This window comes from Balearica regulorum, chromosome 13, assembly GCF_011004875.1.
Source record: "Balearica regulorum gibbericeps isolate bBalReg1 chromosome 13, bBalReg1.pri, whole genome shotgun sequence".
Lineage (NCBI taxonomy): Eukaryota > Metazoa > Chordata > Aves > Gruiformes > Gruidae > Balearica > Balearica regulorum.
Window position 1 is genome coordinate 5,348,882 of NC_046196.1, and position 13,686 is coordinate 5,362,567.

Genomic DNA, 13,686 nt, shown 5'->3' on the forward strand with positions numbered 1-13,686 from the left:
GAAAAACAGAAATTATGTATCATCCATCATATTTATTCATGTGAATATAAAACCTAAATTGCTTCCAGCTTGGAGCAGCATAGTTACAGATCGCAGGAAACTTATCAACAGACCCAAAGCAGTTGTTGAGCAAACTGAGGAGTTTCTCTGAAATGATCCACAAGGGGCGATAACAAGAGTTTAAGGAAGTCAGATAGCCTCCTTATTCTGTCTTTTACTCTTCAACTTTCTGCTCGAGCTGATTAACTATACTTTCACGGGCAAAACTAAAACCCTGTCAGTAAATGGAGATTCTTTATTACTTCACAATAATTTCAGCATCATTTTTAAACAGCATAAGAAGGCTCTATTGCCAAAAGAAACAGTACTGACTTTCACTATCAAAGCTTCTATTTTAGCAACTGCAAGTTGAATCAACAATAAGCACATGGTCAAAGACATTATGCAAGTCATTTCAAATTATGTGTTTTCACACAGTTTTAAAGGGTTCGTAATTTTCAGAGTCACTAAACGTATGCAGATTCCACCAACTTCATGAATCTATGCAATAAATACATAGAAACAGTAGTCAAAATGTAAATTTACAGTAGATTTTACAGTAAAATGGAATTCCACTGCATTCATGCCTCCCAAGGATGTCTTGTAATGGACTCACCCTCAGTAATCTCCAAGCATGAGAGAAAATGAGAACAATAGCTGTTACTTGATGCTCATAATACATCCTCGTGATTTACAGAATGTTCTTGGCAATAGAAGATTAATACGAGTATGGAAAAACCTTGCTCCTATCAGTAAACAGATCAGCGAAGCCAAATGAAAAAGACATTCTACATTCTGAACAAACTCACAAGAAAAGTTCTTCCCAGAAATCCCATCGTATCTGTGCATATCTCTACTACCAACACACAAGAACCAATGTGAATGACTTATTGATCTTCTTAAGCCAATTGCTGGTGGTGACTGTTACGTACTCATCAAGTACGGTACTATACCTTTTTTCTGTTACAGGAATGGGGAACAAAGAAAATTAGTAACAAACAAACAAACCAAAAAAAAAAAATCAGCATTCCCTCTTTATTCCAATCAAGCAGTTTAACAGTATGAAGACTACTTATGAAAAAGCTTACCGATTTCTGTTGTTCAAACATGATTTTCTTGTAGAACAAATGAAATTGTTCAAAACTAAGCTCTTCCTTGTGAGCGCCTATTTCCTACAATAGAAAGTAGCACACGGTGAATTTAGAATTCCCTGAACCGCATTTGCACAGCAAGCAAGTTACTCCAGCTGCCACTCTCGCACGCATTCTGTTCTACTCCAACTTCATTTGTTTTACCCACTTGGGACTCTTCAAATTTAAGAATACCAACAAGTTAACAGATTCTTGGTTTGTGACATAGTGCTCCTAGCCCACATCTTTGGCCTTGCATTTTGTACCCCGACTCCATTCCCGATATGTAGTGCCTCATCTAGTCATTGTTAGCTGGAGCAACAGAAGCAAGAATGTATGCTTTAAGGGTGGAGAGTTGAAAGCAGGAAAAGGTGGGGACATTTAAAATTCCTGCAGGAATGGAAATGACCTTCAGAAGTTATTAATATTAGCACAAGTTGGAGTGAAGAAGTTATTACTTGATCATATTGCAAAAAAATTCTTTTTTCTTATATATGAATTTTATCTTAAACATAAAACAGTTACCTATGTACTTGCACAGTATCAGCACCGGAGCTCAATACCCAGTGTTGCCTTTGGTCAACCGTACAAAGAAAAGAAGGAACATTTATATCTATATTTTCTTATAGCCTGAGATATAAGCAAAACCAAACTGAGAAACTAACGGATATTATTTTACTGTACACAGTAAGAAGCAAAAACATAGGCAGTATCCTGAAAAGACATAACACCACCTATCAGATAATACCAAACAGATTTAAGTTATCAGGTAATTACCGCAAATTTATCCTTCAAGAACTTCATGCTGCTCACTTTGAAGTTTACTTGGGGAAGGACGGTTTTCAGCTCTCTAATACTGATACTGGGAAAAAAAGAAGAAAAAAAATTATAGCAAAACCCCCACAGTTCTGCTGTATCTAGTCAGCTACTAATATATTTTCTATCAATACAAAAATGTGACTATTGAAACATTTTGGGTAGGGCTCATCTCACATAACTGTAAACTTCTATAAACATAACACCTACATATGAGCAAGCTAGACATGTTTTCTAGTTAGTGGGGAGAAACAGGCATTGCAATTAATTTGGGCATCCATATTACGATGAAGAGAAGCATGCTGCAGAGACACCCATTTCTCTCCATCAGCAATTAATCAGATCTAGATGATCAGCTCAAATGTAGATGTTTACACATAGTCAGATGAACTGCAGCCTTTCTTCCACTGTTCCAGTCCCAGTGAAACTGGAATATAGACACACAAAACACTATACAAAGGATATACCAAATGGATGAGCAGAAACAGAAAATAAGAAGCTCCAGTTTTCATTATCATTATAACCTTTTTCTCCAGATGTTACTCACTTGGATGGTAAAACTGATTTGCAGCAGCAAGACTCTCCCTTTCTTCAACATCTGAACATGACCTCATCCTGCTCTCACAACCAAGTCTCCCCAGAGAGGATTGCTTTCCAGATCCATTTACACAACCTGCTGACCTTTCTTACAGAGTTTCAGAATGTCCAGTGATATACCAGCAACGAATCAAAAACCAAAGTTTTCTAGATAACAGCATGATCTTTCAAATAAGACATGCTTATTTCACATTTCAAGCAACACAGTGCCTACACACACCACGTATTTAAGGAATATTTATATACAAAGCTAAACTTATTAATCATTGCCACTCTTTCTGGCCACACATACTTTCTGGCCATACATCAAATCATGTATGATGCATACATCAAACTTCTTTTGTTGAAGGAAGACTTTGTATTAGAAACAAACCTATGAATAGCTTATTTCGAAAATCTCAATTTCCTTCACATCTTCCAGTTTTCTCATCAACCTCAGATTTTATTCCAGTCTCCTAGTTGTCACTGCTATAGCATCCTTCACTGCAAGCTCAGAGCACCTCACAGTATTTACTATACTGTGCTGGTTTTGGCTGGGATAGAGTTAATTTTCTTCATAGCAGCGGGTATGAGGCTGTGTTTTGGATTTGTGCTGAAAACAGCGTTGATAACAAAAGGACATTTTAGTTCCTGCTAAGCAGTGCTTACACAGAGTCAAGGCCTTTCTGCTTCTCATCCCACCCTACCAGCAAGTAGCAGGGGAATGCACAAGGAGTTGGGAAGGGACACAGCTGGAACAGGTGACCCCAAATGACTAAAGGGATGTTCCATACCATATGACATCACGCTCAGCATATAACGCTGGGGGAAGGAGGAGGAAGGGGGTGTCATTTGGAGTGATGGTGTTTGTCCTCCCAAGTAACTGTTACATGTGATGGAGCCATGCTTTCCTGGAGATGGCTGAACACCTGCCTGCAACGGGTAGTGGGGAATGAATTCCTTGTTTTGCTTTGCTTGCATGTATGGCTTTTGCTTTACCAATTAAACTATCTTCATCTCAACCCATGAGTTTTCTCACTTACTCTTCCAATTCTCTCCTCCATCCCGCCATGGAGAGAGTGAGCAAGCGGCTGTGTGGGGCTTAGTTGCCAGCTGGGGTTAAACCACAACACAGACTTACCAGCAAAATTAAAATAGGAGGTAGGGGAATGCTACTATAACTCCTGCACGAACAGAGAGAGGGGTAATTTTTAAAGCAGGTGGGTGTCCAAATGCTTGAAATGTGCCATAGGTACAGGTGAGCCTATCTAACAGCTCACTGCTGTTACAAGAACAACCCCAACTCCTCTCCTTGTGCCCCACTCAGTTCTCCTGTTGCTATGGTCCCACTGCTTCCACAGGCCAGCTGTGATGCTCATCAAAACTTCTGCTAACCTGATTCAAATTGCTAGGCCAGCAGAAAACTATGTGGCCATGACAGAACAAGTTTCCCACTGCCTTCATAAGCTCATGCAGCTCACCTCATGTGCAGATCAGCATCATAGCCAGAATAAGAAAAGGGGCTGGAATGCCTGATTAGCAGCATTTAGAGATGGTAGAGGAAAAGAAAGAGTGAGACTTCATCCATTCAGCAGCACCAAGCTGGTACACCAACTTCGCTGTCTCCTGTAGCTCCATTTCAATCACCTGCTATTCAACTTGTCTTTGAATAGCAAGGAATGGAAATCAGGTCGCACGTTCTAGGACAGAGTGTCAAACTACAGGTACTCTGGGTAGGCACTGGTGTGAGATCTCAATGAGGAAGACACAGCATTATGATGGGACATGTGAAGGGCACAGGGACAAGTTCTAGAGCAGAAGATGAGGGGAATCCATGGCAGCAAAAGGAAGCGGAAGAGTCAGGAGAATGCAGGCACAACATTCTACTGGTCCTATTGCTCGTGCCCACAAAACGTTAATGTAATACCAACAGTACCCAAGAAAACAAGGCTAAGGTACTCTATCTTGACCTATAGTGCAATTCATAAGCCATTAACTCTCTGCAAACACAAGGTCAGAACAGTCACTTGAAAGCAACAAAAACAATTAGCACCTAGACGAAAGTAACACTTCTATTCTACAGTGTTCATACAAGCAGCTGCCCTGTGAGATATTCTCATCTCCATTGTGTAGAGAGGGAAAGAGGCAAAGCAAGAAGCAGCTTAGCCAAAATCCAGATTAGAACTCAGGAAATTCCTGGCTTTCCACCCTGTCGCCAGACCTCTGGAAAATAACACTTCTTTTAGGAGCAAGAACGAGCACTCTGTACCCTAAACACCAAGAAAAGCAATTTCCTCTGGCCAGACAAATGCAAGCCAAAACAAAGAGCTGGGACTTCATTACCACTGAAAAAAAACTCAACCTGTGAAACAGGACTTGCCTGGAAGCCTAACCTTTACAATTAACCTCCCTAGAAACTGCAACACTAAACACAATGAAACTCCGACCAAACTCCTTTCCTGAATTTTTCTAAAAGCATGACTCATCTATCAGGAGAACGACAGACTGCCCTGTCCACAGTGCAAATCCCCTTGATCCTAACCAGACTGCCTTGTAGTGATGAAACAATCCTAAAGCAACAAATGAAACCTGTTCAAGCAAGACATACACTATCAGCCACAGCTTCCCTATGCTAACATTTGCTTTTGCCTCATGATCCCTACCAATATATCCCCACTGCAGGGCCAGTTTTTCAAAATACATCAGGAGGTGTGAGCCAATACCAGTAAAGGATGGTACCTTCCCCATCACTGCTCTTGCCAGCTTAGGAAACACTGTTTTGAAATGGCATCTCAGCTCACACTGAAGCCAGCCACACAGTGCCACAGGCTGTCTGCAGAATGGTGTTATTTCCTGCAATAACAGTCTCATTCACACAATGAAACACCACACTTTATTTTGCTTTTAGGAAGAGGCCTAAATGAGAGGAAACGCATGTACTTTTCTACACTGAACTACACCTTAGAATAAAATGGATGTTTCAGACAAAGAGCAAAATCATGGTAAAGCAACAGGTACGGGGGAGGAGGGGTTAACATTCTTCTCGGTGTCGCATGATTTCTGGCAACTCTAAGGAGAGGTATGCAGCTGAATTCATTAAAAAAAAAAGTCTCCTTTGTTGTGCAAAAGTTACAAACCCACATCACACATGGACTTGAAATGAACTACCGAAACAAACCTAAAAAGCTACACAACACACTGGGAACTACAACCCATGGGACTTTTTTCACATGAGAAACACCATGTCAGAGGTGTTTTGGTTTTGGTCTATTCAAATATGTGGCAAAGAGACAAGCCTATGTAGCCAGGCCAATTGCTCAAAACAAAAAGTAAGATTTTGCCCTTATTCCAAACCACTGACTTGACTTCCTTCTGTATCTATCCTCAAGAGTATCTTCTGTTTCCCACTGTTAAAGTAACTCTTCCACATGGTACTACCCTGTCATACCAGCAGTCCTCCTCTCCCCTAATACCCTTGGGTATCTCTGTTATCTCCTCTTCCTCTTAATATTCTTTTCTGTTCTCCGCACAGCTCTGACCCCTGCAGGCAAGAATTCATGTTATTGCTGGGACAACCCTGTCTCTGGATATATCTGACACTGCTGCCATGACTAGTTTCAAACTAGATTCCACACATAGCCACGTTCAGGCCCCATCAGGACTGAAACAAGGGAAGGTTAATCACTCAAACATCTGCCCTGGATCTTTAGCAGCCCATGTTGAGCTCTTCTTATGCAGCCTCATTGTTACAAATGCCCAAACAAGCTTTTAAAAGCTGGCTCTGCTCTGTCTACAGTAGAGTGTAGTCACTCCAGTGCAAACATGGAGTGCTCCAACTTGGCTATGAAAGGGCCAAGACCTCTATAGAGCAAACAACCTAAAATACCTGCATAGCTGAGCTGAATCTCTACAGTAAGACTGAAAGAAGGTAACTCCCTTTCCTCATTTTGGCAGCGTAATTGTAGGCTAAAGGCAAAACTATTTATTCTTCATCATTTGCTTCCTCATTATACCACGAACATGAGCATGAGTGAGTGCTATGAACACAGTGTCTTCAGCAAAAGGCAAAACTCAAGTTGTTAAAGCAAGAACAAATGCCATTTTCAGGGGTCTCATATTCCACATCTTGGATGAAGAAGTATTTATGTCTTTTGATTCCATGTTAGAAACTGCAACAAAAGTTCACTAAAAACAAACTGAACAAAGACAGAGCTTCTTACCTATTTCTTCTAGTTTGATCAACAGAATAGATCTGCTTTCTCAGCCAGCTTGGGGAAAAAGAAAAAAAAAAGTTTTAGCTAAGAATTATAAAGAAAAGACAGCCAATGAAATATCAAAATCCATGGATGAAATTCAATAGAACATTTAAAAGTCATAAGATATATCTCTTTATTTAAAGCAAAAACATTTTCAGTGCAGCATCTAAGGATTCAGCCAGTTTTATAACCATATTTGTAAATATATACTTTTCTGCTGCTTAATACTGCATTTTGAAGCCACATAAACAGCACAGGAAGGGGAAGGGCGGGCAGGACAGAAAAGAATGAGCAACCAGAAGCTGTAAAAATATAAGTGCATAAAGTGAGCCAAAACTTCAGCTAGTCTAAACCAGAGTAACTCCATAAAGTCAATGATTTATACCAGCTGAGGCTGCTGGCTCAAAGACCTGTTAGACACATAAAAAATAAAAATTAGGGGAGGCAGAGGGGTTTAGAGAATTTTAAAGAAAATCCTCATCAGAATGCATGTCAGTTTAAGGTGCACTGCAAAATACTATTAGCAGCATTAATAGTAAAAATATACACACATGCAATTCTGATGTAAAGTATGAACACGGCATGTCATTATTAAGCTTATTCTCAGTCTTTACGGGAATCACTCCACTGCACAAACATAGCCTGGAACCCAGTAGTGCTTTGTATAACAGCTCGCTGCAATACCATAAAATAGGTAAGAATAGGTAAGAATACTTTCTCCCCAACTGGAACAGCAAGTAGGTAAAAACAACATCAATGTCAAAGCCACAGTTTGGTCAGGTAGCAAGCAAGGACAGAGTATATCCTCACAACAGGTAACAGCCGTGACCACAAACAAAAATGTCAGCAGTGATGAAAAGCAACCAGGTACGGAGACAATGTTAAAAGCTTCTCAATAAAAGCAGCATTCTGAGTATGAGTAGTTTTACATGCAGCACCCTCAGAAGCATTAAGGGCACAGTTTCACCATCATATGGCTGGCTGCTAAAGAGTAATCCTTAAAAATATTCATTTTCAGCCTGGTTCTCCGAGTCAGCTGATCACATTGCCATACAATGCAAGGGGTCCAATGAAGAGCAGAAACCGCAAATGCGCACCTCAGAATTATCGGGACACAGGACACATGGACATCCTCTAGAGCAAGCCTACTGTGATAGCATAAGACATTTAAATTTTCCAAGTCAACACGCACTTACATCAAATGTTGTTGTGATCTCACTAAGAGATTTGTTTGGGGTTTTTTTGTTTTGTTTTTGGTATACAGAACAAGGTAAATTGCAAGTCCACAGTAGTGGACATAGCAGAGTGCGATTCCAGAACATGTATATAGCAAAACAGACATGGAGAATTTCCATACGAGCTTTTGTACCATACACTAACGGGAGAGTAGTTGTTCTTACAGTAACTGGCAAGCATCACTTGTTGCACCTTAAAAATTTCTGTCAGATTTTCCACTTTCAATTCCAAAGAAACATCAAGTCTCATAAAGTGAAAATATGTCTAATACCTCTCTGTGATCGCAGGTGTGGGAGCACTCATGACCTCTTGATACAAGATATTCAAGCCACACAACCATTTATCAGCATCATCTTTAGAGTCAGCTGAAAAAAATAATATGCTATGAGAAACATGAAAGCAAAATCAACACAAAACCAAGACATAACATGTGATGTTTAGATAAACCCTAGTATAAAAAGCTACTGATTAACCTTTCTCTTTGATAAATCTCATTGCATAGCTTCATGTTGCTAATAATAACAACCAGCATAAACTTGGGGGTGGGAGGGTTAATTCTGGAAGCTTTGTCAAAAAAATACCTCCTTTTAGAAGTCTGCTTATCAGGGTAAGTTTCAATATCTCAGCAGAAAGACTATAAAACTACTGCTGACCTCTTGTAGTAATAACAATGAAAATTCATTTTCTTATCCACTATGTCAAAAGTGGTAAAAGTCCAGGGACCTACATCTAGAGCAATTTGAAGTGCACAGACAAAAGAACTCAGTGTGTTATAGTATAAAGCTAGTTCATTATATTCCAAGCAACCTACAAAAAAATTGTAGAGTACTGGCTTTTGATGGACATAACCACCTCCTGTCTGTCCTAATTATGCCTCTAAACACAGATTGTTCCAGACTAGACTTAGGCAAGAGCAACAGAAAAGGAGCAATGTACAAAACTGGTGTAGCTTACATAGAACAAATTTTAATACAAGTTAAAAAAAGGCCTAAAATTCCCCATACGGCTTAACACTAGGAGCCAGGTACTACTACTTCTCAACCTTACAAATTGATTTATCAGTGTATGTTTAGTTTTAAATATAATTTGCCTTTCTATTCTCAAACTAGAAGAGTTCTCCACATCATTTAACATGATCACATTTGGTAATGCTTCAACACAACAAGCAAGATGATGAACTGCGTGCTGGGTACAGCCTTCACTGGGGAATAACAGTTAAACTGAAACCAATTTTTGGGGCCTTGGATGAGATGCTGTCACTACAACCTTCAGTTGGGCACAGTCCATTTGCTTTAGCATGCTGGTTCTGAAATTTCATTAAGGCATTCTTCAATTAAACCAGTTCTGAAAAACTACTTTCACACAGGAGCTCCAATCTGTGCAAATTCTTTTAACTGCCTTCAAAGCAAAACAGTTTCTCAAAAGATGAAGTTTACATTTAAGCATACTTTCAAACAATGTAATCCCCTAAAGATGAAGCTAGAGCCTAGCCTCAGCTCCCCATGGAAATGTTTTTCAATTCGTTACAATTTTGGAAAGAACATCCACTACCACTGCCAAACTAATTCTTCTCCCAAGACAATTCTGCCCTTTATGACAGCTGCCATTCCCTCTAAGTAACAATTATTTTATATTGTTTTAAGAAACCACGACAAAAAGCTTTAACAAGGAAAAGGATTTCCCCCTTAATTGAAAGTTATATCATGTTGTTCTGCAGTTCAGCATTACAGCAACATATCTCACGGTAGCAAGTGTTTCCAAAGCATTGGCAGAGACCTGGTTTTGTGAACTGCCATGGAGGAGGGACAGGGGGGTTGTCAGAGGAAATCAGTCTGAAGTACCTGGCACAGCTGCACTTAAGCACAGGCACTTAAAATTTTCACAGACTTCATCCAACAATGGTAAAACTTATCTAAAGGTAAAAGACTGTAACAACGGGTTAGTTCCAAGCAGTCTTTAATTTCCAGTGCATCAGACTGCAAAAAAACCAATCTTGTAGTACTGCAATCTATAAGCAATTAATTTGATTTTTTAATAAAGCTACCGTTAGTGTTAAAATGCTTACAAAGCTGTTCTTCTTTCTCCCATTTTTGCAACGGATTTTGCAATGGATTTCATGATTTAAATGGACAAGTGTGTCCCTGCACAGGACAGAGAACTACCACTCCAAATAAATTGTCTGCGTGATTCTAAACCAAGGATCAATCACAAACTTTTCAGAAAGAAATCTCTTCGTAAACTCCACTAGTTTAGAAACTGTATTCTGCCTGCACTATGAGAATTTATATCCCTTTTCATTTCAAAATCTTTGGTTTTGCAACTCTGGATAATCTCACCTTAAATAAGAAGTGCCCCAAACCTTTCCATAGATACAGGATACAACTTCCCTCTGTTTCACATGGATCTCTTAATTTTCAATTTATCACTTTCCAATTTAATTTATGGTCCCCTAGTACTTCTTTAGAAGAGGTTTAGTATTACCAGGTGACAAGCACACACATAAACCAAACTACAACTTAACTTTTCCAAATTAGTCTGCAATTGATCATAGGTGATAAGAAAGTTTCTGTGATATAGCTGTAGTCTAACTCTTCATGGCTTTTGTTTCCAGAATCATTTCTGCCAGACTAAAAACGCCAGGGCAATATTCTGGCTACACTGAAGACAATAGTAAATCCTTTGTTGACTTTAAAGAGGACAATGTCACCTCTGCTCTTCAGTGTAGAAACCCTTACTAGAGATATTTAACCAGCAAAAGTCTACCTTGCTAGAAATGATTGAGCAAATCGGAAACTACACTCACACGATACACTAGTTGAAAGCAAAACATTACAAGTGCAGTTCAGACATGAAGGGCTGAGTAAAAAGTCTGTGTTCAGATTTTAAACATCTGGCACACTCCTGAACTGCAGAAGTCAAAACCACAGTATTCTTTGCATTACTGTTCCATCAACGTATTTGATTTGTTCAGTCAGTAGGTTTAAATAAGAAACAAAGAAGAAAAAAGTACCTGCTAAGCTTAAGGTGTTGAGCACAAACTGGGCACCATAAAAAATAGTAAAGCAGTGTTCTTCTCTTTGCTTTGCTTTGCAACGCTCAAAGTCCTTTGAATTCTTTCCTGGGCGAATTTCTTTTATTTCCATCAGATCCACTGGAAGGAAACAACATTCAGTCAGTACAACTGCACTTACATTCTAGCAGAGCCTGAAACAGTAAGATGAACAACTCAAATATGCATATTTACATATATAAAATAGATCTATATATAAACTTACATATATTTATTGGCCAAGAAACGCAAATTGCACCAGCTTGCAATACACGAAGCCACAACTAAATATATTACTAACAGACAACAGAAGGACCAAAAGAAGAAAAACAGCTTGTCGTGTTTTTATCATTTCACTATCATCGATTATCCATGGACAAGGTGTATACACATAGCCCCTCTGGGTTACAGAAGGCATGATTTTACATATGGCATTTACTCTAAGCAAGGAATTTTCCATTGCCATGACAACTATTCAGAGACACACAAAAAAGATACAATTTCTAACTTACCCACCTAAAAAATTATGCATGTTAGATAGTCAGCTAACCTCATCAGCTAGTATAGTCACTGGCACTTGTAAGAAAAATATTTAAAGTAGGAATATAAAGAGAAAATTCAGCCTAGTAACTAAAATGTTTGTGAGCTTTTTCCTGGTCAACTCCAAAGAGATCTCTGTTATTTAACATAACCTGTTGTATCACTTGTAACTTGCTGCTTTCTATAGAACACAGGTATGTATTAGAGCACAGCAGAATGGGAACACTGCATGAGCACACATTTTCTTAAGTCAGCTCCCTTTTTATCAAACCCTTGCTACACAGCCTGCATAACAGTAGTGAGACAGCACTGAAATAGAAATATGTGCACTCTCAAGATAAGATACTTATTAGAAAACTGAGGAAGTGGTTTTGTTCTGCCTGTGGACCAGACAAATAATCAGCTCTTCCCACTTCTGGACAGTCTTGACTTATGGGCTAGAGGATGAAGAGTGAAGAAAAACATTTCATGGGTACTCTTGAAATGTGTTTATCAGACCTAGCAAGATCCAAGGAAAACAGCTGAGGGTTTCTGTCCATGCATTTAAGAATGCCACAATATAAAAAACCTGTTTTAAATGAGCACTTCATCAGTAACAGAACACGGTTAATCACATAATGAAAAAGCAACTCTGCTGCCAACAGAGGGGGAGCTGTACACTGGTTAAATCTTCAGCCCATGTCACGTTGTTTTTCTGTGATGCCAACATGGAAAGGAGGGAGACATAAGCAAGGAAGTTCATCAATAAAATTCTGAAAATGAAACATTAATTCATCTTAGAATTCCTTAATTTTTGCAAAGTATCCCAGGCCAAACTTTCCACCAAACACTCCTTTCTCCCAGTCATTAAACAACTTACCTTGAGAAAATGGGACCTCAAAGGTTAACCTGAACTAATTGTAGGACACAAGCATTTTTCTTAAACTTATTTTTCCAAGTACAATTATCTTCAAGATAGAGCTTTTGACGTTTCAACCTCTGTGTCTCAGTCACCCTCTCAAACCATGAAAACATCTCCTAAGATCTGCATATCTAATTGGCCAAGGCCCCTAAATGTAGATGCAAACTTCTAAAATAAATTCATGACATGACCATAAATGACCAGTAACCAAAAGCTCCTACCGATGACTCTGATCCCCTTACCATTCAGAGTCTCACTGAGATCCCTAGCGGAGTACCCAAATATCCATCCCAAAACACCACCTTCTGAAAAGCATGATCTAAGCCCACGTTAATATCAGTAGAGAAGAATCAGGATGCAGAGACAGAAAGTACCCAAATGGACAGGGAAGGAGGTTGCATAGCTGCAATAAATGACATGGGACTGTACACCAACTGGCTCATTCTAATCATGGGCAAAAGCAACCTCAGTCACCTCCTCTGCTTTCCTTTTACCCAACAAATCCCTGATGAAAAACACAGTTTTAACTGCAAAGTGAAGCACACCTGTCATTTCAGACTCCTACAAGTCCACATATATGAAACACCACACCACAAGGCCCCCCTCAAAGTATATACTATAAGCAGAGATAAACCAGATTTCACAACCTGCACTGCTGTTGCCATTTTGGGTGGCTCTTACCTCATACTGACCTCTGAAACAAAGAGACTTACTCAATGTCTCCCTTCAGTTACATATACTCACTACAGTTCTTTTCCTTGCATTGCAACCTTTCAACCCTACCATCCCATGCTCCTGTGTGAACATATGTGTATATACATGTAGGCCCAAGGATTTTTGTATTTTTGTACAGGTTTCACACTGGTAACCATATTATTGTTTCTCCCATTGGTCTTTGAAAAAGAGATTACTGTACCCTAATTGCTAAACAGTCAGTAAACAGAAAAATGGTTTGATAACAACAACAACAAAAAAAAAGAAAAGAAAATATTTATATAAACCCCCCCTCAAATTCAGATTTTTACATTCCTGTACTTTTCAGGCAACATATATAATATGTCCTACAAAATTCTAACAAGGTATCATTATGTTTACTTAAATAATTTATGAAACAGACATATAAAACAAGTTTTATTAAACATT

General features: G+C 39.0%; 1 protein-coding gene across 2 annotated transcripts in view; it reads right to left on the bottom strand.

Moving 5' to 3' along the window:
* The window catches only part of PLCG2 (phospholipase C gamma 2), a 77,828-nt gene that overhangs the window by 36,650 nt on the left and 27,492 nt on the right, over positions 1 to 13,686 (bottom strand). For both annotated transcript variants that reach the window (XM_075765487.1, XM_075765488.1), the window contains exons 3-7: positions 11,064 to 11,204; positions 8,325 to 8,418; positions 6,782 to 6,829; positions 1,947 to 2,031; positions 1,128 to 1,211 (exon numbers count right to left, since the gene is read on the bottom strand). In XM_075765487.1, coding sequence (XP_075621602.1) covers positions 1,128 to 1,211; positions 1,947 to 2,031; positions 6,782 to 6,829; positions 8,325 to 8,418; positions 11,064 to 11,204 — 452 coding nt within the window. The remainder of the gene's footprint in view (positions 1 to 1,127; positions 1,212 to 1,946; positions 2,032 to 6,781; positions 6,830 to 8,324; positions 8,419 to 11,063; positions 11,205 to 13,686) is intronic.